At 35.7% G+C, this 27,792-nt stretch overlaps 2 protein-coding genes and 1 non-coding gene across 7 annotated transcripts; all 3 read right to left on the reverse strand.

Moving 5' to 3' along the window:
- Positions 1–1,896: 1,896 nt before the first annotated feature.
- Positions 1,897–5,116, reverse strand: LOC104088786 (putative HVA22-like protein g). Of its 3 annotated transcripts, XM_009593523.4 has the most exons (8): positions 4,876–5,090; positions 3,962–4,002; positions 3,776–3,874; positions 3,559–3,615; positions 3,414–3,477; positions 3,107–3,310; positions 2,322–2,757; positions 1,897–2,190 (listed from the first exon to the last, which is right to left on the reverse strand). In XM_009593523.4, the coding sequence occupies exons 2-7, from the start codon at positions 3,991–3,993 to the stop codon at positions 2,347–2,349; spliced, it is 867 nt and encodes a 288-aa protein (XP_009591818.1). In that variant the 5' UTR covers positions 3,994–4,002; positions 4,876–5,090; the 3' UTR covers positions 1,897–2,190; positions 2,322–2,346. The 3 variants fall into 3 exon arrangements, with proteins under 3 accessions (XP_009591818.1, XP_018623808.1, XP_018623811.1); XM_018768292.3 differs by having other exon boundaries at positions 1,897–2,757; positions 4,876–5,116; XM_018768295.3 differs by having other exon boundaries at positions 1,897–2,757; positions 4,880–5,023.
- Positions 5,117–8,391: 3,275 nt separating this feature from the next.
- Positions 8,392–8,473, reverse strand: TRNAS-UGA (transfer RNA serine (anticodon UGA)). The gene has a single exon. It is a non-coding gene; the product is annotated as a tRNA-Ser (tRNA).
- Positions 8,474–9,281: 808 nt separating this feature from the next.
- LOC104088800 (5'-3' exoribonuclease 3-like) lies at positions 9,282–27,765 on the reverse strand. Of its 3 annotated transcripts, none has more exons than XM_009593539.4 (23): positions 27,400–27,765; positions 24,958–25,060; positions 24,452–24,528; positions 24,183–24,374; positions 23,924–24,043; positions 23,751–23,813; positions 21,611–21,760; positions 21,308–21,472; positions 18,307–18,384; positions 18,097–18,183; positions 17,121–17,471; positions 16,817–16,912; positions 14,250–14,345; positions 13,108–13,178; positions 12,618–12,746; positions 12,429–12,505; positions 12,244–12,284; positions 12,093–12,167; positions 11,853–12,010; positions 11,161–11,277; positions 10,980–11,055; positions 10,443–10,522; positions 9,282–10,354 (listed from the first exon to the last, which is right to left on the reverse strand). In XM_009593539.4, the coding sequence occupies exons 1-23, from the start codon at positions 27,601–27,603 to the stop codon at positions 9,625–9,627; spliced, it is 3,336 nt and encodes a 1,111-aa protein (XP_009591834.1). In that variant the 5' UTR covers positions 27,604–27,765; the 3' UTR covers positions 9,282–9,624. The 3 variants fall into 3 exon arrangements, with proteins under 3 accessions (XP_009591834.1, XP_009591840.1, XP_033510058.1); XM_009593545.3 differs by having other exon boundaries at positions 11,161–11,265; positions 27,400–27,764; XM_033654167.2 differs by having other exon boundaries at positions 24,183–24,370; positions 27,400–27,762.
- Between the last annotated feature and the right edge of the window lie 27 nt (positions 27,766–27,792).

The following is a 27,792-nucleotide window of genomic DNA, read 5'->3' on the forward strand; positions in this document are numbered from 1 at the left end:
CTTTCTTTGAATGTACCATAGCTATATACAGGGGAGGAGCTACTGTAGAGGGTGCAGGTTCGAGCAAACCCAGTGACTTTTTTCGAGACCCTGTATTTGTATTGAAAAATTTATTGTTTATATATAACTATATCATGTTGAACCCAGTAACAAAAGGGATCTGGGTTCAATGGTAAGAGTTCTGGGTTCGCTTGGAAAACATGTGGGTTCGAATCCTGTTGAAAGCAGTGAGCTATTTTCTTATTTTTTACAATTTTTCTTTTTAAGAAAGCAGAAATTAAATGATGTCGTAATCCCCAAATAACTTCAAAGTCCAAACGACATTTTGCCTTCCTTTAAACTACTCCATTTATTCTTTTTAATAAATAAACCATAAGGTTGTTTCTTCTAATCTTCTCAACTCCCAAATCAAAAAAGCTAGGATTCTGTTTCTGTTGATCGTCGGCGTTGCTATCACAATCTGCCGGAGCCGGACGCCTTCCAACTCTTGCAGTGTATGCTTTTTCTCCCTTAGAAGTTAGACCCTTTTTTCCTCTTCAATTTTTCTTTCCCGATTTGTTTTCTTCATGTTTTCCTCTTATATTTTATATTTGACAATTTATACGAAATCCGATTTTTAATCTTTGATTCTAGGGTTGTCCCATATTTTGAACTTCATTCTCTTTGTCAATTTGTGCTTTGGTTCTTTCCAAAAGTTCAAACTTGGAGTCTGTCGACGGACAAGGTATGTGGTTGTCGTCCTACTTTCTTGTTATTAGTTTCTTAGTGAGACTAATTTGCATTCACATGGAGTGGTCTTATGCCCTTATTAAGAAGAAAACTTTCATATGTAGTCAGGGGCGGAGCTACAGTAGAGGTGATGCTACATTAGAAGAAAACACAGTGACTTTTTTGTATTTGTAATTTAGAACCCATACACTTCAAATCATATCTCCGCCTCTAGCTATATCTTTTCTTTTTGTCTGAAAATAGTTAGGTTCCAACAAGCTCGAGTGTCAAATCATTTCAGAAGTTAATCAAGTTGTTACTGAAAAACAAAGTATGATTATGATCAAAACAAAGAAAATATTAAGAGATTATCATATTTTCTTGATTGATCTCTGAAGCTAAACCAAAAAAGGATACCCTGAGTTTTCCATTTCTACGCTTGAAATTTGAAGCTAAGGAAGCCTTATAATTACAACTACTATTTTTGGAGATAAAGGAAATATTAATTATGGAAGTATTAGTCATAAATTTCATTAAGGTATCGAAGGTTAAAAACGCTAAAAACAATTAGGGCGTTTTCATAATAAAACTAAATATAAGCACCCACAACTTTATATATTTTTATCTCTATCTTAGTAAAACCAGCTTAAGGAAATAAGTCAAAAAGGTTGAGTGATCTTACTTGGTAATGACAATACATTTGATTTAAGTACAACTTAAGTCATCATGAACATTTCTTTAATTTAACTTTCTGTCTAATACTCTACAGCAGCATTCTTGCTTTTTGATGATTATTATGGACTGAATACATTATTCTTGGTACTTGGTTCAATGAAATTTCATGTATTATTAGTCTTTAGTTACACACACAACAAATAAGAAATTATTAGATTCAACAGTTCCTAAGAAGCCCAGCATCAGATATGCTACCACCAATAGAGTGTTCAACAATTACACCTGCGAAGAACCCACAGCGCTTTCTCTTTTTTCTTTTTCATTTTTTTTAATTTTTGAGGGGGGGTGTTGGGTTTAGTCCACTGCGAGACTAGGAAAAGAGAAAAAGACCAACTTGTAGAGCCAGCAAAATTTTGCGACATCGGATTCAGATTTCAGTGACCCAATTGAGTAGTTAAAATCGCGTCCCAAGACAGCTTAAAATGTATCTGAATTTACAGTAACTCTCTAAGATGCAGCAATCGGATTCATAATTCAGTGACCCAATTGAGTAGTTAAAATCGCGTCCCAAGACAGCGTAAAATTTATCTGAATTTACAGTAACTCTTTAAGAAGCTGAAAGTTCCATCAGCTCATGATTGTCAGAGCAGGAGCAGCAAACTAGAAGTTTCCCAAGAAAACGGAAGTATGAATTTAACATCTCTAATCACTAAGCACCTAACAGAAGCACTTAAATTTGGATTTTGGATAGTTCATCATGAATGGTAATTGCGTCCGGTGGCCCCTCTCCACTTGACCCCCCTCGTACTTTTCGATCCATGCAAAAAAAATCATGGACAACTTCAGTACTCAATGTAAGAAAACATGACCTGTACATTGAATTCGCTATCCTAAAGAGCATCGTTTTACCCACCACCCAAACAGATTTTCAAACTTACATGTGTAAGGACCGGATGCCACAAGTTAAGGATTGGGTGCAAGCTGTGTCTTCCTTGATCTGGCACGTGTTATTCGAACTGCTTCCTCCATCACTATCTCAACAGGAGATGCGCCTTGATTGTCTAAGGAAGGCACTTGATCAATCTGCACCACTTGAGTTTCACTTGAACTCGAAGCTTTGGTAGTTTGAACGAAGGCTTCAGTTGGAGTTGCTTTTTGTGCATTTAAGGCGGCAGCACCAGCAGCAGGGGCAGCTACTGGAGGCGGTTGTGAGGACTTCAGCACTTCTATTGCGTCTGCTTCATTTTCACTTGAAGATTCAGTAGAAGCAGGAGATGGTTGTTCTTCAGTCTGTACCCGTGTTGTTGGGGCAGCTGATCTATGTTTTGGTGGTGTTACTGTACGCTGGCGGCCTCTACTGCTTTGCCTCTGTGGCTGCAATTCAAGAAAAAGAGTCACAATTGACCCTCTAAACACAGGAGTTAAATTCCAGCAACACAATTGTGGAGAGAAGATTGCAGGTGGGAGGTCATGATAGATAGGCAACAAAATGCATGCAATAAACATAGGCAAACAAATAAGATCTCAGGTGTGAAACTACTAAAACCATATGATTTAATAAACAGCAACGTCATTTGTATAACTGGACAAGCAAATTTGTGCTCCTAAGGAAAATAAGATTTCAGATGTCAAGCTACTAACACCATTTTACGTTAATAGCATGACTCAAAGACAGCACATGATTGAGATAGGAAGATCAACTCTAAGACACATTAATGAAAACCTGAGTTGGGCGAGGAGTTGACTGAGAAGCAATATATTGCAATATATCAAAAATCCTAGTCTGCGCATAGCTAGCAGCATTCTGCCAGTATAGCAATGCCATATCTCCTGCTCTTGTCCTCAATTCCAACAAACTACGATCAATATCAGTCTCATGCCTTAACACTACCGGTCTAAAGAAGGAATCATAGACATATGTTGTTCCCTGCAATGATTTTATGCGAAGACAAGACAATTAGGAGAAGATGGCCAGCAGAACTAGCAAAGATTGAAATTTCTTTCAAGTAAGAGAGGATATATGTGGATACCTTAGTTTTGGGGCACCACAAGTATATGAAGAATGCCAACTTAGCTTCGCTGTACATTGGAACCCTTCAAAGCATAACAAAAGGGTTAACACTAGTTCGGTTTAACACTAGTTTATATGAACAGCTAAAACTTTACTATGATTACCATGAAACAAAAGCATCACCAAACCTTTCACAAACTGTCAATACAGCAACTAAGATCCTGAAAATTAGGAGGAATGACGAAGTTACAGGCGACATTCATGAGAAGATACTTTTGAAGTCTAAAGAGTGAGTGCTGCAAAATTAGGAGGAATAACGAAGTTATGGGTGACATTCATGAGAAGATACTTTAGAGGTCTAAAGAGTGTGCTGCAATTTACCAATACTGGCACCAAAAGCGAAGTTCCTGAATATTAGGTTTATTCATTTCCACAGTTTTAAAGCACTCATAAGCAGGATAGGCATAACCAAAGACCATCCTGCACAAGGAAAAGGAAGGATCATGATTTGGGAAACTAGGACTACTAATGTTCAAAACTTTATGATGGGGATATTTTCAAACTCACACAAGCCCTCTAGTGAGAAAAGATCCAATCATCTTGAATTCCTGTGACAAGGAAAAATGTGGGTGCTCGTTAAGCACGCTCTAGCATTAGAACATACAGAGTTCAAGTGTTCAACATATAGGGTAAAGAATCTTATGAGGAGCAGTCAGTTTAAATTTAATAACAAAAAGAAAAAGAAATACAGGAAGTGCCAAGAATGTCATTCCTTTTGGGCCTTTTGTTTCCAAGGCAACGAGTAAAAACAATAACAACGCTGCAATCACAAACTATTTTGGTTGGCTATGCTATCCTCTATTTCTATTCCGCTCAATTTTGGGCCCGATCCTTTTCAATACTAATAGGAGTACTCAATGAAATTGCTTTTTGTTTCTACTTAATTATTTATAAATCATATATTTCCATATGAATCCACTCTAAGGATTATACAAAATCTTCAATTAGCTAATCAGCTCCAAAAGAAAAGGAACAACATTGAGCCCCAAACGCACAATATAAAGAGAACAGTAGGCCACAACTTAGTCCAGAATCACAGTCAAGCAAACAATTTATTTATTATATTTTTTATGGGAGTAAGACAAGCAAGCATTCACGTATTCAAACACACAATCGCCTTGCATTGCACCACTCATTTCATATACAAAATAATTTACGCAGATTGTGATTTTCGCGACTTTATGGCACACTAAGCAATGGAGTAGAGACTAAAACAAATTCACTTATTACGTTCTCTAAATATCTCACAAGTTATCTAAAAAGCAGTAGAGAAAATAGTAAAAGCAAGGACCGATGTTGTATAAGGACAGACCTCGACTTGAACTATACATACTTAGAATACACACACACACACAGGGTTAAAGAACGAATTAAATTAGATAGTAAATGAGGCAAAGTTTCACTTAGAAACCGATCAATACCTACAGTTGATGAATCGAATAACTGATATGAATGAACAAAAATCTGTACAAGGCAATTGATCGTTGGTTAATAAACGGAGAAGCAGAGCATGTAGCTTAACGGAGTGATTGTTGTATGGTTATGGAAGATAACGGCGCCGGCGAACCGTTGCGATGTCGGCGGCGAGGGAGGAGAGAGAGGGAAGACCAGATTGTATCGTTTTAAAATTCTATCTATTTAGGAGTAAATCTCTCCGATACCACTTTTAATTAGTTTAGTGGGGTTTTGCATTTTAATTGGAGTTTTCGAGAGGGATTGATTGTGCGAGGGTCTATGGCAATGGCGTGGGCTTCTTCATCATAACCGTAAATTTTGGAAATGTCTAGGTTTAGTTTGATTTACAAATATATGTACTCTTATTCCGCATTCTATCTCACATACTCCTTTCGTTTCAATTTATATAAATCTCTTTAATTGGGCACGAAATTTAAGGGAAAAAAAAAAACTTTTTGAATTTTGAACTTGTTGTGTAAATGAAACACATATATTTTGTATAGTTATAAATCATTGTATAAAGATAAATTATTTTCAAATATGAAAATTAGTCATTCTTTTTTGCACAGACTAAAAAGAAAATAAGTTCATATAAATTGAAACGGAGGGAGTAATTTAATACGTTACTTCTCGCTTAATTTAATTGAAATACTATTTAATATCGCTAATCAAAAGTTGCATTTAGTTATGTGATGCTTATTTTTTATTATGCGATCAACTAAATACTATAATGCCTCCATTCCAGTTTATGTGAATATTTTTACATTTTGAGATTTAAATTATGTAAATTTTGACTAATATTAATTTGAAATACATTACATCATATTGACATGAGAAGAATTGCGGATTTTAGTATTTATTTTATTGTATAATTTTTGAATATCAAAATTTTGACTTTAAAATATTGAATTAATCTAATCTAATTTAGTTTCAAATATTAGTCAAATTAAATTTCGAAAAGCAAAAAGAATCACATAAGGTGGAAGCCATGGAGTATTATGTTATATTATGTTGGAATAAGGTATTCCAAACGATCAACCAAACCTGCCTTAATGTTTGTGGCTTTAAGTAAAAGATAGACTTCCTTTAGCGCCTTATCCACTATGAACAACTCATGATTTGGAGAAATGTTAGCATCATTCTTGGATATAACTATCAAACATGTGTATATTTCCAACTCTCCTCATCAGACTTATTTTCTTATTTTCGGAATAAAGGTTGCAATGAAGGTCAATTGTTCCATTGACGTGATAGTTGCTGGAGTACTAGGTCCGCATTTTGGCAATAAAATTCGATTGTAAAGAGGAAAGTATACAGCACTGCCAATGTAAATAATTTACACAATTGGTGCATATAAGATAAATTAAAATATATGAACTGTAATTTGTTACTAATTAGGTTCTAAACCTTAATGGACCTAATATAGTCAAACTTCTCTATAACAGTCTCGTTTATTCCAAATATTTTTAAATGTTATAGCGAAGTGTTGTTATAGAGAACATGTATTATAACATAATATGAAATTTAGTTCTAGAAACAGCTTGGCTTTTATAATGAAGTATTGTTATATAGGAATGTTATAGAGAAATCTGACTGTTTTAGACTATAATCACATAAAGAAATTTAATTTAAGAAAGAAAGAAAGAAAAAAAACACCAGCTAGTTTGAAAAATAAAAAAAGATTCTTATCATTGGATTTTATGATCTGGTTTTGTGTCGTTGTCACTGATCTAATTCCTCGTACGTTTATTCTTTCAGTTATAACCGGCCACTTTCCTTTAATTAGGCTCAACTCTAAAGCAAGAAGGACCAAAACTGCTCCTAACCTATTCTCTTTGGTTTAAAAATACTCTAGTCTACTTATTTTGTAAAAACTTCCTTTAACATCAATTTTCTCGCCTATTTTTACCCCGGAAACTAACGGTCCTATTTTGATTTTAAAAAAAAACCAGGTCTATTTGCACCTATGGTCATGAACACAACGCCCAAAATAAAAGGGTGTCAGTACAAAAATGTACTGAGTATGTAAAGCTAAGAAAGCATATAAATAAGAGTCATAGTATAGGAAACATGATCTCATGGTCTTAACCTGGGTGCCGAGGACAACCACCGGGGGCATGAACAATAGAAGCCATAACATATAAAGATGCAACGATACAAAGGAATAGGCCACTTACTAAATCTTTGCATTAAATACAATATAGATTTATTTAGCCCTGCGTTGGGTGATCTTACTTTACATAGTACCTGGCCTCGCATAGGACTTGGTAAGATTAATTTCCTTTATCACATCGTACCCGGCCACACAAGGTCTCGATTGTACCAGGCCATGTAAGGGCTCGTTAGCATTTCACATCATACCCAATTGATCAGTGGTTGCACAATAGGTGTCGTATACGACTATCTATAGTGAAACTCACTAAAAATAGATATATGTTCATATGTGGTGATTTGCAAAATCAACTCCAAGAGATATTATGTTTAACCTCAAAATGAACCATGCTTCTCAATCAAAGGATACCAACTTCGAACAATTTAAACATTAATAGGAATGCTACTGGCAAGAATATACAAGGATGGAACAATATTTTTTAGAGGGGCATAGAACCACCAAATCTTACGGTGCAGGAATTATTGAGAAAACATATTTGATGTCTTCTCAAAAGAGTCAAGTGGTCAAGGGACTCCATACCATAACAATTTAAATACAAGTGTCTCACCCTACATGTGGCCGTACACTATGGAAAAGATGGTAAAAAGGCAAAGACCCAGGAAAGAAGGATGAGTGTGGGAACTAATTGGTTTTATCAAAGCATTGGTTACCATGTTTATTGTTGGTTTTTGTCTCAAAGGAAACAATTCCAAATTAGCCTAGGAACACATGCCAGGATTTAAAGTTAATGCTTCAAGATTCTAATCTTTTTAAGTTACTGAATTATAAATTAATAATTATACATTTTAATAGATTTCTTTAGATAAATAAAGAATTTGAATCAAAATTACTGAGTTCGATCAAACTCGTAACCGGCATGCTAGCTCCGCCTCTGACCAGAAGCATGAATGAACCATGAAACGAAATGAATCATCATCATATATATATATATATATATATATATATATATATATAGTATAGAGACTTAAAGAGAAAAGCCTTTGCTCGACGAGGACTAAGGCCATGGTCATACTTCCTCATACCTTCAAATGATGGTTACGCTAGCCATTTTGTAACATAAATTTCCTACTATTGTGATTTTCCTTAATTTTGTTGTTCAAGCTCTTATTGGTTGAGGGAAAAAATGAAGAAAAAAAAAGCTCTTATTGGTTCATCCATCACACAGTAGTTTCTTGTTTAGGGATAATGTTCTTCGCAGGTGGTGGTGATTACTTATTCTTGCTTTCTATTTGTCTAATTATGAACATAAACGACTATACATAAGAAAGGAGGAGACAGTTCATACAAGAGAAATTGTCAAAACTTAATTCGTCGATAGCAGGGTTCGAACCTGCGCGGGCGAAGCCCAACAGATTTCAAGTCTGTCTCCTTAACCACTCGGACATATCGACCTTGTTGGTAATATTTATGACTTATTACATTTTCATAACTAGATCACATTAGACCTTACCCCCATACTCCCAAAAGTCTTCGCTCCTTTTCTCTAAGAAATAAATTTAAGAAGGGGTAAAACATTCCAAGGTAAAGCAGCTTTGACGACGTCATCTTGAAAGGACTTGAAGCCATTTGTAAATGTAACAAATTAATTAGTGTGCGACTGTGCGTAGATGTTGCTTCTCTCTTTCGGCCGCTTAGTCAGTACCTTTTCCAATCTGGTCTGGTTAATAATAGTACTTCCTCTTTTTCATGTAGCTACCGTGTTTGATTGGATAAAAGAGTTTTAAGAATGTTTAACCTAACATGTGTTGTTATTTTAATTGTGGCGGAAGAAAAGTTAAAATTAATGGTTGAAAGTGATTTTCACAAGTTACGGAAAAAGTTACCTGGTTTTCTAGTAATTATCTTAGAAAAGTTTCTCCATTTAATTGCACTTCTGCAATCTTATTTGCATACATATACAAGTTAGAGAATATCAATTCCCTTTATCCTTACGTGAATTTCTATCTTAGAACGACAGAAGAACATGAACCATCGAGGTATATGACAATTAACACAGCAATTGAACAGCTCTTGGTGAATATGGTAGGCACATGACCTTTGAGTTTTTGCTTGAGAAAAGAGGATTAGGTTGGCTATGACAAGAAAATATTAATAGGACTTACTCGCATAATGTTTTTCTAAATATGCAGTACTTTCACTAGAGGAAAACACCTGCAGTAGTTGTGGTTGTGACCGTGAGAATTGAGACTAAGAGGGAGGTAGGGAGAAAAGGTTTTCCTTTCTTCGATTTATGCAATAAACCAAACTACTTATACATCCAAGATTGATCTTTCAATAATACAATGTGTTTGCTCTAATAAATGAAGCTTAATGACATCTATGTTACAACAAAGAATATGAAAAAAAAACAGATCTAAAGAACTAGTATTACCACATTACCGTTAGGACAAGCACCAGAAAGTGGCCTGCAGATAATTATCATTGACAAGCAACAACTATTTGTTCTTCTACCTGCTTCTGAAAGTAAGTCGTTTGCAAGATCCGTCGCATCCTATGGCAGCAACCGAGCTTAGCCTAGATTGTCCAGGCTAAAAACAACCTGCTACCGACGATGCCCTGAAGAAGGTGGCCTTCTACTTCCTCCCCTCCCTAAAGCTGAGAACTGATTTCCTGAAGGATGTGGATGATGATATCCTCTAACATTTTGATTGGTTTGAGGGGCCCTTCCAGCACCACGTTGGTTATAGTTTCCAGCCCCGTAAGGTTCATAGCTCGTAGAAGTGTTATATCCACTCTGCTGGTGGAAATTAGCAGTTGGTGGAACTGGTACTTGACCTACATGCTGAGGATGAGTGGCATGCGAGGAATAACTGTATCCACCATTATGCTGCATTCCATCTGTATGATGTCCACGACTACGATAATCTCTACTGCGGGTGACAGGTCGCCCACCACTCTCATGGTGAGGGTGAGACCTACTGTAAGAACCCACATCAGGAGGGACATAAGACTCGCTATAGCTATGGTCGTAGTGATGCCGTACAGTCGAGGAACCTGAAGATCTGGGTTGATTTCCAACATCTCGAGCAGAATGGCCGAAACTAGGCCGTGTGTTTTCATGAACATTATATCTATGGGTTTGAAATGAAGGAAAGGGAGGACCATGTGCAGCAGGATAGGATGCTGGTTGGTCGCCATGCCCCTGACCATTATATGCACGCCTGTAATCACCATGTCCACCCCTATCTTCTTTCTTCTGCAAACTATTAGCCACCAGCCGATGCGCAGCTTCTCCAAGCTGACGACCAGAAATTGCACCAGGGTGGTGGTGCCTGCAACGATGCACACAAGCTACATATAACCTAAATAGATAAGATTGACATACTGACTACACTGCATCAATTATATAGTGCAACATACCGTCCATTTTCCCAAGGTTTCTTTCTAGTATCCTCATGCCATAGTACAGGATCAGGTTTCATATCACCTAATGTAACCATCTGTATAGAAACAGTACAGCATTGGTGAGAGAAACAGATAAATGCATGCAAGAATGAAAGATTTTGAAAAAGTTCAAAAAGGGGCACAAGCTTGTAAAAGGTAATGAGACATGAATGAAACACGCATATGATAGTGTGTTTAACCTTATCCAAGCTGGCCAAGCATGGCCACATAACCACAGCTGGTTTTTCATTCTATATCGGTCATGTAAAGGCAACAACCAAAGTGGTATAATAGAGGACCCTCATCACTATTTGCGCTAAACACTGCTAGGAAATCTGAGAATAGCATTCTAGTAAAGAATATGGCATCCCCCCCCCCCCCCCCCAAACACATAACCAACCACCTGGAAGAAGGAAAGGTGAATCTGTTGCTTTCAACAAAACTTGAGACATCAGAAACAAATAGATTCATGGTATATGATCGGTTGGAGTAAGTTTGTTCAGCATTATATACCTTCTTCGGGAAAATAACCCCTTCCATTGGCCGAGCGACATGGTTATGAGTATCTGGAAGTCTGTATATTGCACATCTGAAATGCAAGAACAGGAAAAGCCGATGAGCAACACATAAAAGTTCTATGTTGGTCAGCGATGTCAATTGATACAGATGCTGCTGCCAAAAGCTGGGTTCTTACATGACTTGATTTTGCTTAATATCTTCCATCCCCTCAATAGGTGATCTAAAAATCGGAGGACAAGGATCTCCCATGCAAAGGGATAGGTATCCGTTCATCCCACCGCTGCAAGAAGACCTAGAGAGAATCAGAAGAGTCCAGCTAGGACTTCAAATATTGCGGTTGGAGCAAGGATTTAATCACAATAGACAATATTGAAAATACAGAACAAAGCGATGGAAAAGAAGATTTAAACATACTAATTTCATACATGATGTAGAAACATGATCCAATGCAGAGAAGCAGCAGATAAGGAATAGAAAGAAATTAGCAAGGAGCTCTAGGCTGAATCACGAGTAAAGACTCGGATCACAAAGGCAAACACAGGAATAACTTTTAAAAAGTACTCAACAGCACAAATTTTGCAGTACGGAACTCAACCGGATACAAGATGAACTGAGACTAGTGTCATTGGAGCTGACCAGAAAACTGAAAAGACAATTTCATCCACCCAACACAACCAAAAGCACCAATTAACAGCCAGCTAGTCATGAGAAATGCTCCCCGACTTGATCAATTTTCTCATTTTGTCTAAAAGTCCTTCAACGTCCAAATAAACAAGTACCAATCAAAACAAACAAATACACAAACAAAAGGAAAGTCCAAATTAATAAGCTATTCATTAGCACAGATAGCTATAGTGGCAAACAAACCTAGCTATTGGGTCCAACTGCTCCTTGACTTTGAAACGTTCGTTGTCTGTAAGCTGCTTACAGCGATCATCAAGAGAGAAAATGCATGGAGACAAAGGATGAGATAATGACACAAAAAGCATATCACACATCACGCTGTTTCTTCGTGCTTCTTCTTCCTGTATGAAAATAACTACATTAGCAAATCAAAATCCTGCTAAGAGAGTCAACTTACTGATTCAGAAACAAAAGCTATCATACCGTCAAAGAATGTTCAATTTTTGCAATCTCTGTTAGGAGCCTCGCTTCTTCAATGAAAGGCAATTTTGCAATACCCTTCAATACAGAATGAAGTCAACACAAAATATGAGAATCCAGTTCTTAAATAAAACTACAAGTGCTTAATAATTACCTGCCAAGAAAAGCGTTTTCCATTCATATCCACCTCAAAATCTGCACACAAAGCATGATGTAACTAAAATTGAGAAGAAGCACTACAAAAAACTAACACCAGCAGAGAAGATATATAGTATATTGTACCGTGTATAAGTTTATTGACAAAACGTCAATTATCAAAAGAAAAAAAGGAGATCATACCGGCAGGATAAAAATCAATAATGAGCGAAGTTGGGTCTGTCATCAATCTCCTATACTGCTCAGGAAGAGCATGAGCACTGCAATAAATAGTCAATATTCCCAAGAGTGAAAACTAGCTTTTTTTCTTTTTCTTTTTTAAATGACAGGAGAGACAAGGTGTTTAAGGACTGCAAAAAAAGAGGATTAAACCTGGCAGCAGGGAAGACCCCCAACAGCTGATTGAATGGCTTGAAAGGTGAACCTAGTTCAAATGTGATATTCAGCTGCCCAAGATCCTTAAGATCAGAAGCAAATGGTGCGTAATGATAGGGATAAAACCTGCATAGGAACAACTTATGCAATGAAAGCCAAAGCGCCATGATGACAACTAGTGTCTAAAACTAGAAGCAGAATTAGAAGAAGGTTGTTCCATAGAAAAATGAAGCACAAAAACAGCACATAAGTTGAAAGAATAAAAATTCAAGTATAAATAAACGTGATGGATGTGTATGATCATGTGAAATGCAAACAACATTTGACAGCGAGGTGCAGCAATCATGTGGTTCTTGGTCCCAGGTACATAATACACATGCAAGACAGTGTACACTATATACTAAGGGCAATATATCCACACACTAAAGAGGGCTAGAAAAGGATTATAAGCAAAAATAACCTCATGTATTCAGAAGGGAGAATTTACCACTGCCAGGAACAAACACCCTCATAATAATAGTGCATAACCCAGCATAGCCCCTCTGTATATTTTATCACCTACAGACGGAACAAATTTGTTGTAAGGTCCAAAGTTTCAATAAGATTCATAAAACACCCTAAGCCTCACGTAATGGCATAAAAAGCCCAAACAACACCTTCAAATACACAGCATTTGCATTTGTGGCCTACAAGGCTGAAGTTTGTAGTCATTCAGATCTCCTAAGCTTTATTTGGATAGTTTTTCAAGAATGCACTTTGGAGAAATTTCTTATAAATGATTTTGAAAATCTTCTGAAAAGAACTTGTCGTTGGGCTAAAAAGGGCAGGCAGCTCGGTGCATGAAGCATCCCGCTTTCATACAGGGTCCAGAGAAGTGCCGCACCCCAAGGGAGTGTGATATAGGCAGCCTATCCTGAAATTTGTCGTTGGACTAATTTCTCAAAAACTTTTCTGAATAAGACTAAAAACAAACCAGACTTACTTCCTCAATATACCACACACTTTTTAAAGGTATCACTTTGACCCTCCCTTTTCTTCTAAGTTATTCTTATTAAGTTTTTACCCATTTTACTCTCCCTATCATTGCATTCAAAAATATTCTGTAACTTTTCTCATCTTGCGCACCCTTTTAAAATGTAAAATCTAGTGTTTATTTCTTTTCAAAGAAAGTTCCTTATATTGCTGGGATGTAACTTATTGTGTTAATCTAATGCATGTTGCTTAAGAGATATTCTTAAAACATTTACATAATGGGGACAGATTTAATAATATGGAGGAAGGACTGATTATTTTATCAAGTAATAAGTAAATGTTTTATTTCCTGCTTTAGCAAACGAATAACAACTATTTTCTCACAATTTTGAAAAAGCAGTCAGATAAATAATTTATTTTCCAGAAAGAACTTCTAAAAAACATTACTATATACAATAGGAAAATATCCCAAACAAATAGGGTTTAGATACATCATTCTCAAATATAGAATAGTATACCAATAGCAGAAAGAATTCTGTACTCAAAGCTATATCTTGGTGCAGAATGTTAATCAACAGATGTCAAGTTCTAAATTTTCAACCACCTCAATATTTTACCTTAACCAGTAAAGATGCTACACAAGATCAGATAACTTACAACGTCTTTTCGTATTGCTTCCATTTCCTCGGGTGTTTTTGCAGAAAATTTTTCTTCATAATATCTCTCTTTCCATCCCGGTGCTCCCAGTTTGACCTACAAAGACAAATTAGATAACAACTTTGCAGAATAAATATGTAGACAGTAGCTACTATAAAAGATTCAAAGGGAGCATAATCATATTGTGACTATTTGGTAAAGTTAAATACCAGAAGCTGCCAAAGATCTCAAAGAAAAAAAAGCAACATCCAGCCCTCAGGCTGTTTACCAGTGGGGCTACTACATTTTAAAACCCACTAGAAAAGGTCACCTAAGCCAATCCGCAAGTATGATCTCAGGTAATGTAGTCAAGGTAGACCACATGTAGTTCCATGTACTAGGTCTCGAACCCTCCTCTCTCTCGCTTAGGCTAGCATGTACATCTTCTTATCCCCGCATTTTCCCTCAAGTTATTCGTACAAGTGTTCGAGCGCTGCCGTCTTCACCGCCGTAACTGCTAACTTCGCCTCCTTCTTCGCCGTCTAATACCTCTCCCAATTCGTCCTCCTATCCTCCTCGTTTTTTCTCTCCACTAACTTCGCATAAGCAGCCTTCATGGCTTCCACTTTCCCTTGGACGAAATTTCAAGGTAGTAATTCATCTAAATTTGATAAGCCAAAAGTGCCATTCATCTTGCTTTCAGGAAATACTAAATTACTACTCCCTCCGTTTCAATTTAGATGACGTAGTTTGACTCGGCAGGGAGTTCCAGAAGAAAAAAAAACTTTTGAAACTTGTGGTCTTTAAAGTTTAAGGGTAAAAGCTTTGTGGGGCCAGGACATTTATGTGGTTATAAAAGCTTCTCATTAAGGGTAAAATGGGTAAAATGAAGAGTTTAAAGTTGAATTATTTCCAAATTTAGAAATGTGTCATTTATTTTGGAACAGACTAAAAAGGAAAGTACCTCATCTAATTCGAAACGGAGGAAGTAATAGCTAGATCCCTCGAGAAAATTTAGTAAATACCATCTAAAACTACTACTAATAGAGTTTTTATAACCCCTTTTCCATCCGCAGATCAACTGCCATGCCAATCTTCAGAGGCACCTTTTATTTTTATTCCTTTAGGTGGTGATTTGGGGGGAGGGGGGGTGTCTCTAGACGGATCAAGTCAACTAGCAGTCATCAAGAGAAACTTGACTGATTGGACTCACTTTTTTGTTATTTCTTGTTTGATGGATAAAAGAGACAATTGACTTATTGGTTTCACTGATTTCATGGTAACCACTAACAAGCCTCAACTCATAGCTCTAACTGAACACATTTCCTATACGATCTCAGTCCCAAACTTGAATAAACTGGTGCAGCAGCCCACGGTTTGACAAGTTTTTAGACAAGCACTGACTTGAGAATTGGATTTAAAATAAAGATTATAGATTATCTTTTTATAAGTACAATAAACATGATCAAATCTAAGAAAGAAAAATTTCCATTAATTATCATAAAAATTGATTAAAACAATGTTCAAGGTTTTCTATTCCTTCGACTTTCTTAACAACTAAGTCAAACAAAATTTATCATTTTGCAAAAAAAGCCAATAAATCTAACTATGCAATTCAGCACAACTTCTTTTCCACCAAATACTCGGATTATTTTATCACTTCAATACAAGCAACCTGAACTAGTGTTTTAAAAGGCATTTCCAGGGGGAGCCCTGGGGCGAGGCGCACCAAAAATGTCTTGAGGCGATGGTGTGGGGCGAAAGTCTCAAGAGGCGTACGCCCAGCAATTCGAGGCGTACGCCCGGGCGTTTGAGGCGCATTTTTGTAGTGAGGCGTAAGCCCGAGAGACTTTTTCAAATTAAAACAAAATTTGTTGAATATATCCTTTATATAATACCCAAATTCCCAAAAGTCAGCTTGTAATTACTCAAAAGTTTTAAAAAGGAACTGAAATGTATTAAATTTTGAAAGTCAAGATCTTTTTTATTGATCGAAGCCCTAATTTATGGTCTTTCCCAATTCTTTATCTTGCCCGCTAGTCTGCTAATATCTCCCAAAAGTAACGAATATTTTTTTACAAATATAAAGAGAACTTCATTCTCTTTCATAACAGCAAGTTCAAAGTTCAAATCGCAGGTTAGTCATCATTTTTGTTCCTCCATATAAAAAACTTTATTCTTTTCGACTCAAGTTACTTGTGCTTGTGAGTAGCGTATAATATATTGTTTTGACAAGTTTTTTATGGGGATGGAGTACATCTATATATATTTCACGTATTTATAGTTTTCTTCAATTTTTATGCAATTTTACCTGTTTATAAATATTTGCTAACAATACTATTTTACAAATATTAAAAATTAAATACACTTGGGGCTTACGCCTCTCTGAGGCATATGTAAAACGCCTTACGTCCACGCCTTTTAAAACACTGACCTGAACTTAATACCCTATGTAAATCACTAGTTTGACTCAAATATTCAAATTCACCAATCAGATTGATTTATGATAATCTTAAATGCCACATTAATTTCCAGGACAATCACACGCACAATTTCCAAGGAGTGACAAGAGATGTTTATTTTCAAACCTTGTCTTCTTCAGGATTCTCTGAATTGAAAATATCATTCTTGTCACGAAGCAACTTGTTTAGCTTTGTTTTCAGTTCTTCCTTGTTTTCAGAAACCTAAATGGCATAGAAAAAAATTAGAAGACAATCAAATTTGTTTAAAACTAATAAGCAATACATATTATATTTCAATAACAAAGTTAAAGAAAACTATCAACTCCTATAAGAAAACCTAGGTAATTTAAGTTCATGAGATACAACCTAGCCTAAAAATGACTGGAGTTGGAATACATTAAAATGCCTCTCCCGAAGCAGGAAAACATACTTCAATTTCAAGGCTATTCTCAGCTTCAACTATTGCAGCTCCTATCGTGGCGTCGGAACTCAAACGTGATACTTTTTGCGCACGGACAACAGTTCGTTTATCATCAGAAGTGTCAGACTGCTCATTCTTACTGTCAAGGATGGAAAGACTGGAGGTGGCCTGCCCAAGTTGATCAGGTCTACAAGATTTTGAAGCTCCTCCCTGTTGATAGGGAGAAGGTGAAGGACCCGCCGCTAGGCGAGAACCATGGAATCGAGCTACTGGAACCAGAGACTCAGGTTCAGCTTGAGGTGCAGTGTCATCACCTCTTTTTGCCTGCGCCTTATCACGCTTGATTCTTTCAGATTGTCTCTGAATACACCATAAAATAGTAGAGTGAAGATCATTTTATATGCATGAGATCAAGCACTAGAGTATTGAGTCCTAGAAAGAAGAAAAACACATTTTTCCCTATGAAAGAAAGGCAGAATAAGAATGAATAATGATCTTATCCAAAAAATGAATAAATGATACGATTGCCAGATCCAAAATAATTTCATTGAAAATAGAATGGTTAACTGAAAAATAAATCTTAGAACATTGATGCTATGTATTTATAGCTATAAAATCAAGTAATATACAGTAAAAGTAATATTACTTGATCTCTATTTTAATGATATACAATTGAAAATTTATCATAGTGCCACAAAAACTGCTACTAGGATTCTTCATGTGAACCTTTTCTCCAAAAAGAGGACAATAAGGTTCATCAGCACTATCCTTCTTTTTTGTTTTCCCTGTTCTTCATTTGCTTTTGATGGATGAGAACTGGACAGAGCTTTGATAAACACCTTCTATGTTTAAGATACTAGTCATCTTTACTATCAGAGAAACATGTCACTTAAAACCAAAAGTAGCAATCAGTAAAGCCACAATTTCCTTTAATTTTTTTTAAAAGGAAGGTGAAAAAGCAGTAAATGGTCAGACAAGAGCAGACCTGATGTAAGCGAGATCTCTTTTGGAAAATCTTATCTTCATATGATCCTACCGCCTGAATAAAAGATTCTACCCTGCCAAGGTTTGGCTGAAGAAGTAAAAGAGGCAAATCAAAAGGTTAAGTACAAATTGCAAGAATAACTAGGTAGACAGGCTATAACAGGCAAATATCTAGATTAAAGGGTCACCGATCAAAGGAGTAACCAACTACCTGGCTTGCATCAGTCAGATACCCTCCCAAAGACCGAAACTCCTTCTTATAAACAGCCATCAACAGGTTTATTGCGCCCTGATAAGGAAGAGGACAAAGAAGGACAATGATTATTGTGATGATTATCCTATAACAGGTTTGCCAAAGAAACTTGAAGAAGAATGTTGAGGTTTCTTAGAGCAAAAAAGAAACCCATTCGCTCATGAACAAAATAACTAAATACTATAAGCAGTTCTCCAAAAATCAAACTTTAAGGGGAAAAAACTCATCCGTTCATCCTATTTTTTTTAAGCATGTTTTATTTCATCAAAATATTGGGTCACTAAGTGCATCCTTAATCGCTTCACAATGGATTACAAACCAAGGGAGCTCGAGAACTACATTGGTATGACGTTTCTATCCAGAATTTTCCTATGGTCTGCCCAGTATACAACCTTTCTGTATTGCTACTGTAAATCGTGAGCTACCATGCCACACCTTAAAGCACATCTTATATTCATTTCCATCCAAACACCCATATATCGCATTAATGTTTAATAATCCAAAATTTTCCTATGGTTCTGCCCAGTACACAACCCTTCTGTGCATCAAAAAATTGAAGGGCTAATTTAAGCATAACTCAGTTCATCCAACAATACGGCAGGAACACCATCCATATTTCAGTAACCACCTTGCAGCATAGCAACAGATGATTGACCGAATCGTTCTGGTCTTTACAAATAACATAATCATTTACATATTTTCATTCCTTTTCTCTGTAAAAAGGTCTAGAGGGATAGCTTCCCAAGTCATTGTCCAGGCAAAAAACATTAATCTTGTGGATGCTTTGGTTTTGCACATTGTTCTACAAGGAGCACCCGATTTCATTGCTGTTTGAATGACTTGACAGGCAAGTACCTATGATACTTCCGTTCCATACTAGAACATCAGGTTTGTTTGGTAAAGGCAGAATACCTAAGGACATCTCCTAAAGTTGACATGTTTTATTTAGTGCACAACTTAACTTTTCCTAGTCATTATTAACCCCAAGACTTGGCATTTCAATGGCCTCGACCCTTGAACAGATCTCACCTCATGGCATTTTTTTAAAATAAAATATATTTAATACCTTTTAAAATTTGTTAACTCCTTGGTTTATCTTTTTCAGGCCAGTAAAAAAATTTGGCTGAAACTCCATCACTTGACATTAATAAATTATTTAGCTAAAAGTAATGCAGTTTCAGTCAGCTTTTTTACAAATTTGGCCCAAAAGAGAAGAAATGCACAATTGAACAAATTGTCATTGCATCTAAAGACGAAATAAAAGGAAATACACAATTGGAAAAATAGCCATTGCATCTAAAGAAGAATAAAAAGAAATACACAGTTGGAGCTCCATTATTTTGGCTAAAGACTTTATTATTTGGCTAAAAACAATATGTTCCAGCCAATTTTTTTTACAGTTTTGGCTCAAAAAAAGAAGAAATACACAGTTAAAAAAAAAAAAAAATGTTGCCTCTAAAGAAGAAATAAAAGGAAATACAAAGTTGGGGTAAACATGCACTGTATATTAAGAAGAAGCAAGACGAAATACAAATTTGGAACAAATAAATCATTGTATATGACTACGTGGCAATTAACGGTTGAAAATACCCTACTTAGAAGCTGATTTTTTTTTTATTTTGTTCACCTCCACGCACCTAAAAAGTGTATTTATGCTCTTTGTCACGTTAGTGTCTAAGAAGTCAAGACTCTCAAACTGCCAAATTCAGAGGCGTAATCAGGACAAAAGATAGTTTGGTTGTGCACCGTATAAATGGTGCCAAGTTAAGGGTGATTCCGATGTATTATGATTTATGTAAAATAACAGTCCCACTGAACACTCTCAAGAGAAAACTGAATCTTTCCATCATCCAACAATTGTAATTCTCTGAAATCTCAAATCCCAGATAAGAAAAAACAAATATCAAACAGCTCCGTGAATCCTTCACCCAAAAGAGTGTGGCCAATCAACCAATCCATCAAATATCTGTTGTTTCTTCCATTATCCACTTTCAAGATAGTGTCTTGAAAAGTTTTCCATAGGCTAACACCACACAACATGGAGACTGCCCTGGAAACACCAAGTTGCTTCCTCAAAATCTGTATTGTGCTTGCTACCTTAACAAAAAAAAATGTATTTTGCTTGCTATGACCAGGCGCAATCCTTCTTCAGAAGCAAATCTCCAAAAGCCATTATCCAACGAAACTCAAGTTTCCTGCTTGAAAGAAGGAAAAAAATTGCAGGTCGCATGTCATAACCTAAACATTGCACCCGAAATACTTTATCAGCGGGCTAACGTACTTTTGCCATTCGCAAAATTGGAAGCTCCATTTCATACCACTCCGTTGTTATGTATCTCTCAATCAGACACACCTTCACTAGACAGGGAGTGAAAAGCACCATCATTTTCCACTCTATATGCATGCAACACCATTAACTACAACCATTAACACAAGAGGTGCTCACTGCTTGCTTTTCATCAAACTCATAAAGCTAACACAACTTCCTTTGGTAAAAACCAGTTACATATGTCTGATAATAAAATAATCTTGATCTCACAGGAAAGCAAACTTCCTACAGTTCTCATCTTTTCACCTTGGGCTTTAGATATATGAGCAGTACGACAGTACATTCTTCAGGGACAGTTATGCATTTTGCAGGATCTCTCTCTCATTTTTCCCCACAATATGTTCGGCACTTTTTCCCTCATATATGATCAGTACTTGTCTTTCCCCCAAATTTCGTTTTTTTACATTTAAAATTCATTATTGGCTCCAAAAAGCAGGCAACAGCTTTAGATACAAACTTCTCGAAGTTAGAGAAATATTAATCCATAAATATAAGAGAAAACCATCAGAGCATGTCAAGAAATATATATATCATTTTTTAGTACAAAACTAGTAGAGAAGTTCAGTTAGGGGGAAACGTCACAATCATAACAAATACACAAAATGAAACCAGTTCTTATAGAGAACACACCTCGCGAATCTCCAGAGTGGGCATATGTGGTAGAAAATCATTGCCAACGAAGAAGCACATAAATATGAAGTCATCAACAATACGCTCTAAATCAATCGCAAAAGGAGGATTGGGAATTCTCAAATCATATTCCAAATACTCCCGAAGAGTCCAGATGTTGAGAAACTGAAACAGATGCATCAAATAAATTCTGAAAAGTTACATTGGAATGAATAACCACAGGAAAATCAGAAATTTTTTTTTTTTTTTTGAGAATGAACAAGAAATTCAGAAGTTAATTATTTTGGTACACTGAAATGTTACCTGGAATGGCTTTTTTGCCACAACCTCCACATCTCCTTTCTCATCAAACTCTCCTGCTTTTCGTTTTGCCTTCCCTTCGCAATTTGCAGCTAAATGACCCATTTGACCACAGAGGAAACATTTATCCTGCTGGCCTGGAGTAAATACGACCTGAAAGGTAGACAGAGTATTCAAAAAAAAAAAAAAAAAAGAGGCAAAGTAAAACATAGAACACAAGTATATTAGCAAAAAATATTCAAAATACAGCAATTACGCATCCTAACTAAAAAGTATTTACCAAATCAGTCCTATAGTTCCGACACACTTCTCTAAGTCCAAGTAGAATTCTGTGGGACTAGTATGTCCTACTTCTACTAACTACTAGCTCATAACAAGTCCGAAATGCTTTTGCATTTAATATACTATCTTTATCATTGCTCGAGTTGATTCCCAATTACAACTGGGAGATTACACCAGGGATCAGTTTGAGCCCGTACTTATTTACCCTAGTTATGGATGAAATATCCAACAGAATACAAGATGAGGTCCTATGGTGAATGCTATTTGCTGACGATATTGTGCTAATTGATGAAATCAATGAGGGTGTCAACAAAAACTCAAACTCTAGAGAAGCATTCCAGAGAGTAAGAATTTTAAAATTAGTAGAAATAAGACTAATAATTCAGTCAAAATAAAAAGTGAAGTTGAGATGAGATTAGATGGGATTGTGATGCGTAAATGCAAACAATACAGATATCTAGACTCGTTCCAGGAGAGAATGTTGCTTGAGATGGCTCCCAGGGTGTACATGCAAACAATACAGAAACAATAGAACGAGATTTATGGTGCTCCCAGGGTGTTATGTGAGAGAATGTTGCTTAAGATGGTTCGATCATATCCTACATCGACCTCTAGATGCATTGGTCGGTCCATAAGTGTGAAGCTATGGCGAGTGAAAGTGTTAAAAGGAGGAGAGGAAACCTAATCACATGTAAAGGAGCTACCTCAAAAGACCTACATTTTATTAGAATCCATCCAGACTTGGCAGAGAATAAGGCAACAGGGAAGGAAATGATCTATATAGGCAATACCAACTAGTTAAGAATGTGCTTTAATCACGTTAGTACATTTACTTTAGGTCATATGCTTGATGCTAGGAGTCATTTAATCATGTCAGAGATTTATATGCCAATAGAAGACATAGAGAACTTATTGTACTTTATATTTTAACTTTTCTTTTGTAAAATATTGGCCAGTTTAAACGAAGAAACATGGTCAGTGAATCTTCACAAAGCCGATCCCGATTTGTTTAGGATTTACGCTTAGTTGTTTTGTTGTATCCAAGGAGTTTTTATTAACATAAATGAATTGATTTATTAGGATGAGGAGGATTTCATCTAGTTTATAATGAAATACAATTGTTATTATACCAGTGGAAAAACTCAACCTAGATAAATAAAAACCAATTCATAACAACAACAATAGATGTACAACATTTGCACCAAATTACTGTCAGGAAAAAGAATATTGGTTGAAATACAGATGTAATATTATGTTTAGAAGAAGAAAAAAAGATTACTACTTCAAAATAACAAAAAAATATAAGTTGTAGATATATTCAGTAAAAAGGGTCAAAAAATGCAAGAGGAATACATGAATATATACAAGAATGATCAACCAAGATTGCTTATACTACACTGACCGCATCGTCAGTATTCTTGTATACTTAATTGCTTTACTATTATTATCTAACAAACAAGTATTGTAAATCAGAAACTAATATAAGTATGATCTAATAGCCAATAGTTAAACAACCATGGAAATTAAAAGAAAATATACTGCTAATAGTATTTACTTCTAAGGAAATTGTTAGGTTTAAGCCCTTATAAAGAAAAGGAAATCGTTAGATTTAAGCCCGGGCTTATTAGTTCCTAAAATTTTCAATCGGACATGAAACTTTACTGAAAGGGAAAATAGGAGGTATAAGTATTCTCATAAAAATGTAGGTGAAACAATGAGAATTTTCTTTATCCGTCTTAAAAAGAAGACTTTTTGTGAACAAAAGGATCCAATTTTTTCCTTCTTTTGCGCAAATTTATAACCGACATGTTAGCGTATGTAATGATAAATGTCCGTCCACATAAAGAAATTGAGCATTAACCTCTCTGAGTATAGAGAAGTGAACTTCATGTGTAGCCAAACCCAACATAATTAAATCTGCATCCTGTTGTGGCACCAAATAATAGAGTGTAAGATATCCAGTACAATATTCATGAAAATCAGGAAGAAGATTCCATCCAAAGATTTACAAGTCATCCAAAAGATAAGACGTACCAAACCATAAAGACAATGGCGTGTATTTGGATCATAACCAGAAAGATTCCTTTGGAGACGAATATAGGACATAATTTTATGCTCACCTTCACCAGGGACATTTGCATCAGAAAGTATAACCTTCGAAAAAATAGTTGAATAATAAGTACACAATATTCTTTAGTATCATACCGAGAGAAAAGAAAGTGACTGCACCAACCTACAAAACAAATCCAAATAATCTCAAATTGAAACAGCAAGAAATTTACAGGAACAATACCTTAACATTTTTCCATCCTGGATCATGGTTTAGTCTAAGGTGAATATAATATTGAAGAGCAATCGACAATGTGGCCATGAATTGAGTCCCAGGAGTAATTACATTTGAATCAAAAACTTGGGACGCTTGTTTAGGAGGAAGCTTCCTACCCTCCCTCTCAAATTCCTCACGCAACTTTTCCTCCTCAGCTGCCTAAAAGAAGGATTCCATGAGATAGAATTTGAGCAGAAATTCTTGCTCCATGATTAAAGAATGTTAAGGGCATGTACCGCATCTGCTGCATCTTTCGCTGATCTAAAACGTCTAGATCTTTGCTGGTTCATTTTGGCCCTTGGAGCAACACCATCTACCAAAATATATCCCGTCAGTAATTAGCGCAGAAATCTAACCACTTATAATACATAGCATCTGTTTTGTACAGGAAATTGCTCAATGGGGAAAGGAATGATTAGAAAAGAAAATCTGGGTCCCATATTCAAAAACTTACAGGAGGGACAAAGAAAAATAAAATAATTTGAATTTAAAAAGATTTTAGAAGTCGATAATTAAGTAGTGAGGAGGAAAGTAAAAGCAGTTTTAGTTCCCTCTTTATGATCTCCAATTTCTCTTATTACCTATATAGGAAATTTTGACAAGATGAACCCAAAGTTTTCTTCGAGTTCCCCAGGCAATAATAACCCACCCCTTTCTTAATACATCTGACCCATATTTCATTTCCTTTGAAAAATACAGAATTCGTAATATAATTGAAAGGCAGTTTGACCTTGTTACCCACCAATAGCCATATATAGCAGCTTTCGAGGACGCACCATAGAGAAAAGCCTGTCTATGTAATCAAACATGCAATGGAACACTTCATCAAATGTTGTTGGAGAAGGCTGCATCAGAAAGTATGGAAACTTATATAATAGAGAATAGAGAAGATAGCACAAATAACGAAAAAATCTTACAAATATATAACATGAAAGCAGTATCATCCAAACATGTATACAATAGAAACATAGGTCATCAATGAAAGAGCATAATGCTAAAATATGTTCCAACTATTTATCTTAACTTTCCTCTTCTCGTTATAGCAGAAACAACGTACATGCATAACTCCTTTTTCAATTTCATTTATCTGCTTTTTCAAACATTATTTGTCCAAAGTTCTACTATCCTTTAAGGTAAAAGATCCACAAGGTTGCGTTTGCGACATCCTCTAGCTACATCAACTTTTTTATTTGACTATGAATGTGAGTGGAATTGACATTTAACACATAGGATAGGGAAATGGCAACGATGCACTGAGTATCTCAATTGCAAACACTTTCTTCCTAATTTGCTCCGACACGGCAGTTTATGTGTTGCACCCGTGTCGACACGATACTAGTATGGGCGTGGGTCAGGGAGGTATCTAAGGGGATGGAAGCGGGTTCACATGCACCCATGCTCTCCTCCCTGAACCATGTATAGTAATGTTATATTACTTCAAAATAATATAAATATGTGTGTGTGCACCCAAGCTCAAAAAGTCATATGGTGTAATGGTTAATGGGTGCACCAAGTGAGGTCAAGGATTTAATTTTCTCGTCCATCTTGCATTTTGATTAAGCATATTTTTCTTTGTTTTTCTTTCTTATTTTGGTTTATTTTTTAAAATTCCCAAGTCTATTGTAATTCTTGTTCTCCTTCTGTAATAACAAAATTTTATATAATCAAACGAAATGTCTTACATTAAAATTAGGAGCAATTGAGGATGCAGTATTGAGGCAATCAACGGATTCAACTAACAATTTTTGACATGGAGTACAGATATATTTTGGAAAAATCAGGAAAACGTCTATAAAAAGTTTAAACCTGTAATTTCAATAGTGTAATGGTTTCAATAAGCTAAATGTTGAACATCAAATTTAAATCCTAAATACATCTATATATAATAGTGCACTCATCTTCTTAAAATCCTGGATCCGCCTCTAGTGTGGGTATGGGATCCATATCGGATCTGGTCAAACAATTTTGGGTACTTTGACCATGACAGACGAAAAAATTTGAGACAAGATACAATTTGATTCCCAAAAGCAGAACCAAAACTAGGGTAAATTTGAAGAAAATAGCATACCTTATCTAGAAAATTAATCATTTACTTATCTACACCTTGAGAATAAAAAAGAAATCCACACTTTATAGCTATACATAAGTATTCCACAAAATTTCTCATAATTTAGAGATATTTTTATATTTTATTTTTTTGAATTATATTTAGTTGATCCCCGTACTTGTATCCGTACTAGGATTCATATCCCCGAATCTTAGAATTTACATCTCGAAGGATCCGACCTCTAAATCCACACCCGTGTCGGACACCCGCACCCATGTCCGAGCAACTTAGCTTTCTTCCCAAACATCACGTTCAGGAAATATATAACCAATGCATAAGCACATTTCTTGCAAAAGCAAACCGATTCTTTTATATATAATCAAACTTCCCCTCACCCAAAATAAACATCTTGATTAAATCAAAGTATCCGGTCCAACAATAAGGGACTCTTATATAGCCATTTTTAACAAACCCGGACAGAAACAATAAAAGACTTGACACATTCATAGTGACTTGAAAGTTAATAATCAGCAGTGCAAGATTTTTTACTGTCATTTAACCTTAAATATCTACACTACCCTGATTTTTCATAAAATTGTTCATGTTGTATAGAGCAATCGACAGTGATTACATGAAAATCATGTATCAAAGTAGCCACAAGCAGATGAAAATGCATGCACCACCTCCGATGTCTTCTTAAAACAGTACAAAGGCACCAGCAGTTATACCGCGTTGTTCGACTTAATAAGGAATATAAGATGTTAATTTGACTGTGCGCTGAATCATTGATAGTTGAAAACAAAAACAAAAAAATAAAGTATTGTTTGATACTTGAAAAGTTAGTAACATCTATCAAAGTTAAAACTTTAATAGTTTAACCAATTTGAATTTTAGTAACTTGTGAAAGTTGTATAGAAATGACATGGAAAAAGTGTTTATATAAATTGGAATGATTTAACAGTATTAAACACGCCATGATGAAGCTCACATTTCAGCATACCCAAATTCATACTCAATTTATATGAGAACAACCAACAATTCAAAAACACAACACAAACACAGTCAAATTCTAACAAAAATATAATCAAAAAGGACTAGAGTACACTAAATTGAAAGCAAGAGGATTAAAGTGCGTACTCGATCTTCGGGGTGAAAACAAGGATGAATAATACCATTCATATCCAAATAAAGGTTATCATATTCGATGTTGTTTGGGTTAGGTTTACTCGTATCAACTGGAACTTTAATTCCTTCAATAACAGCTGCTTCTTCTTCTATGACGTCTACTATAACCATTGAATACTTCTCAGCTAACCATCGGTAAAATGCTGGTACTCCCATTGTAATTAACCTCTCAAACCCACTAATTAACGGACTTTTATTTAATTAAGAATGGTATAAGAGAAAGTTATTAGGAGAGAAAGGAAGTGATATGGGAATGACAATGGCGGGCTACGATTTTCAGATCGAGGAAAGAGGTTAGCCTGTTAGGGCACGGAAGAATTGTGAATGGACGATAATGACCTTTGT

This window comes from Nicotiana tomentosiformis, chromosome 12 (genome assembly GCF_000390325.3).
Source record: "Nicotiana tomentosiformis chromosome 12, ASM39032v3, whole genome shotgun sequence".
Classification (NCBI taxonomy): domain Eukaryota; kingdom Viridiplantae; phylum Streptophyta; class Magnoliopsida; order Solanales; family Solanaceae; genus Nicotiana; species Nicotiana tomentosiformis.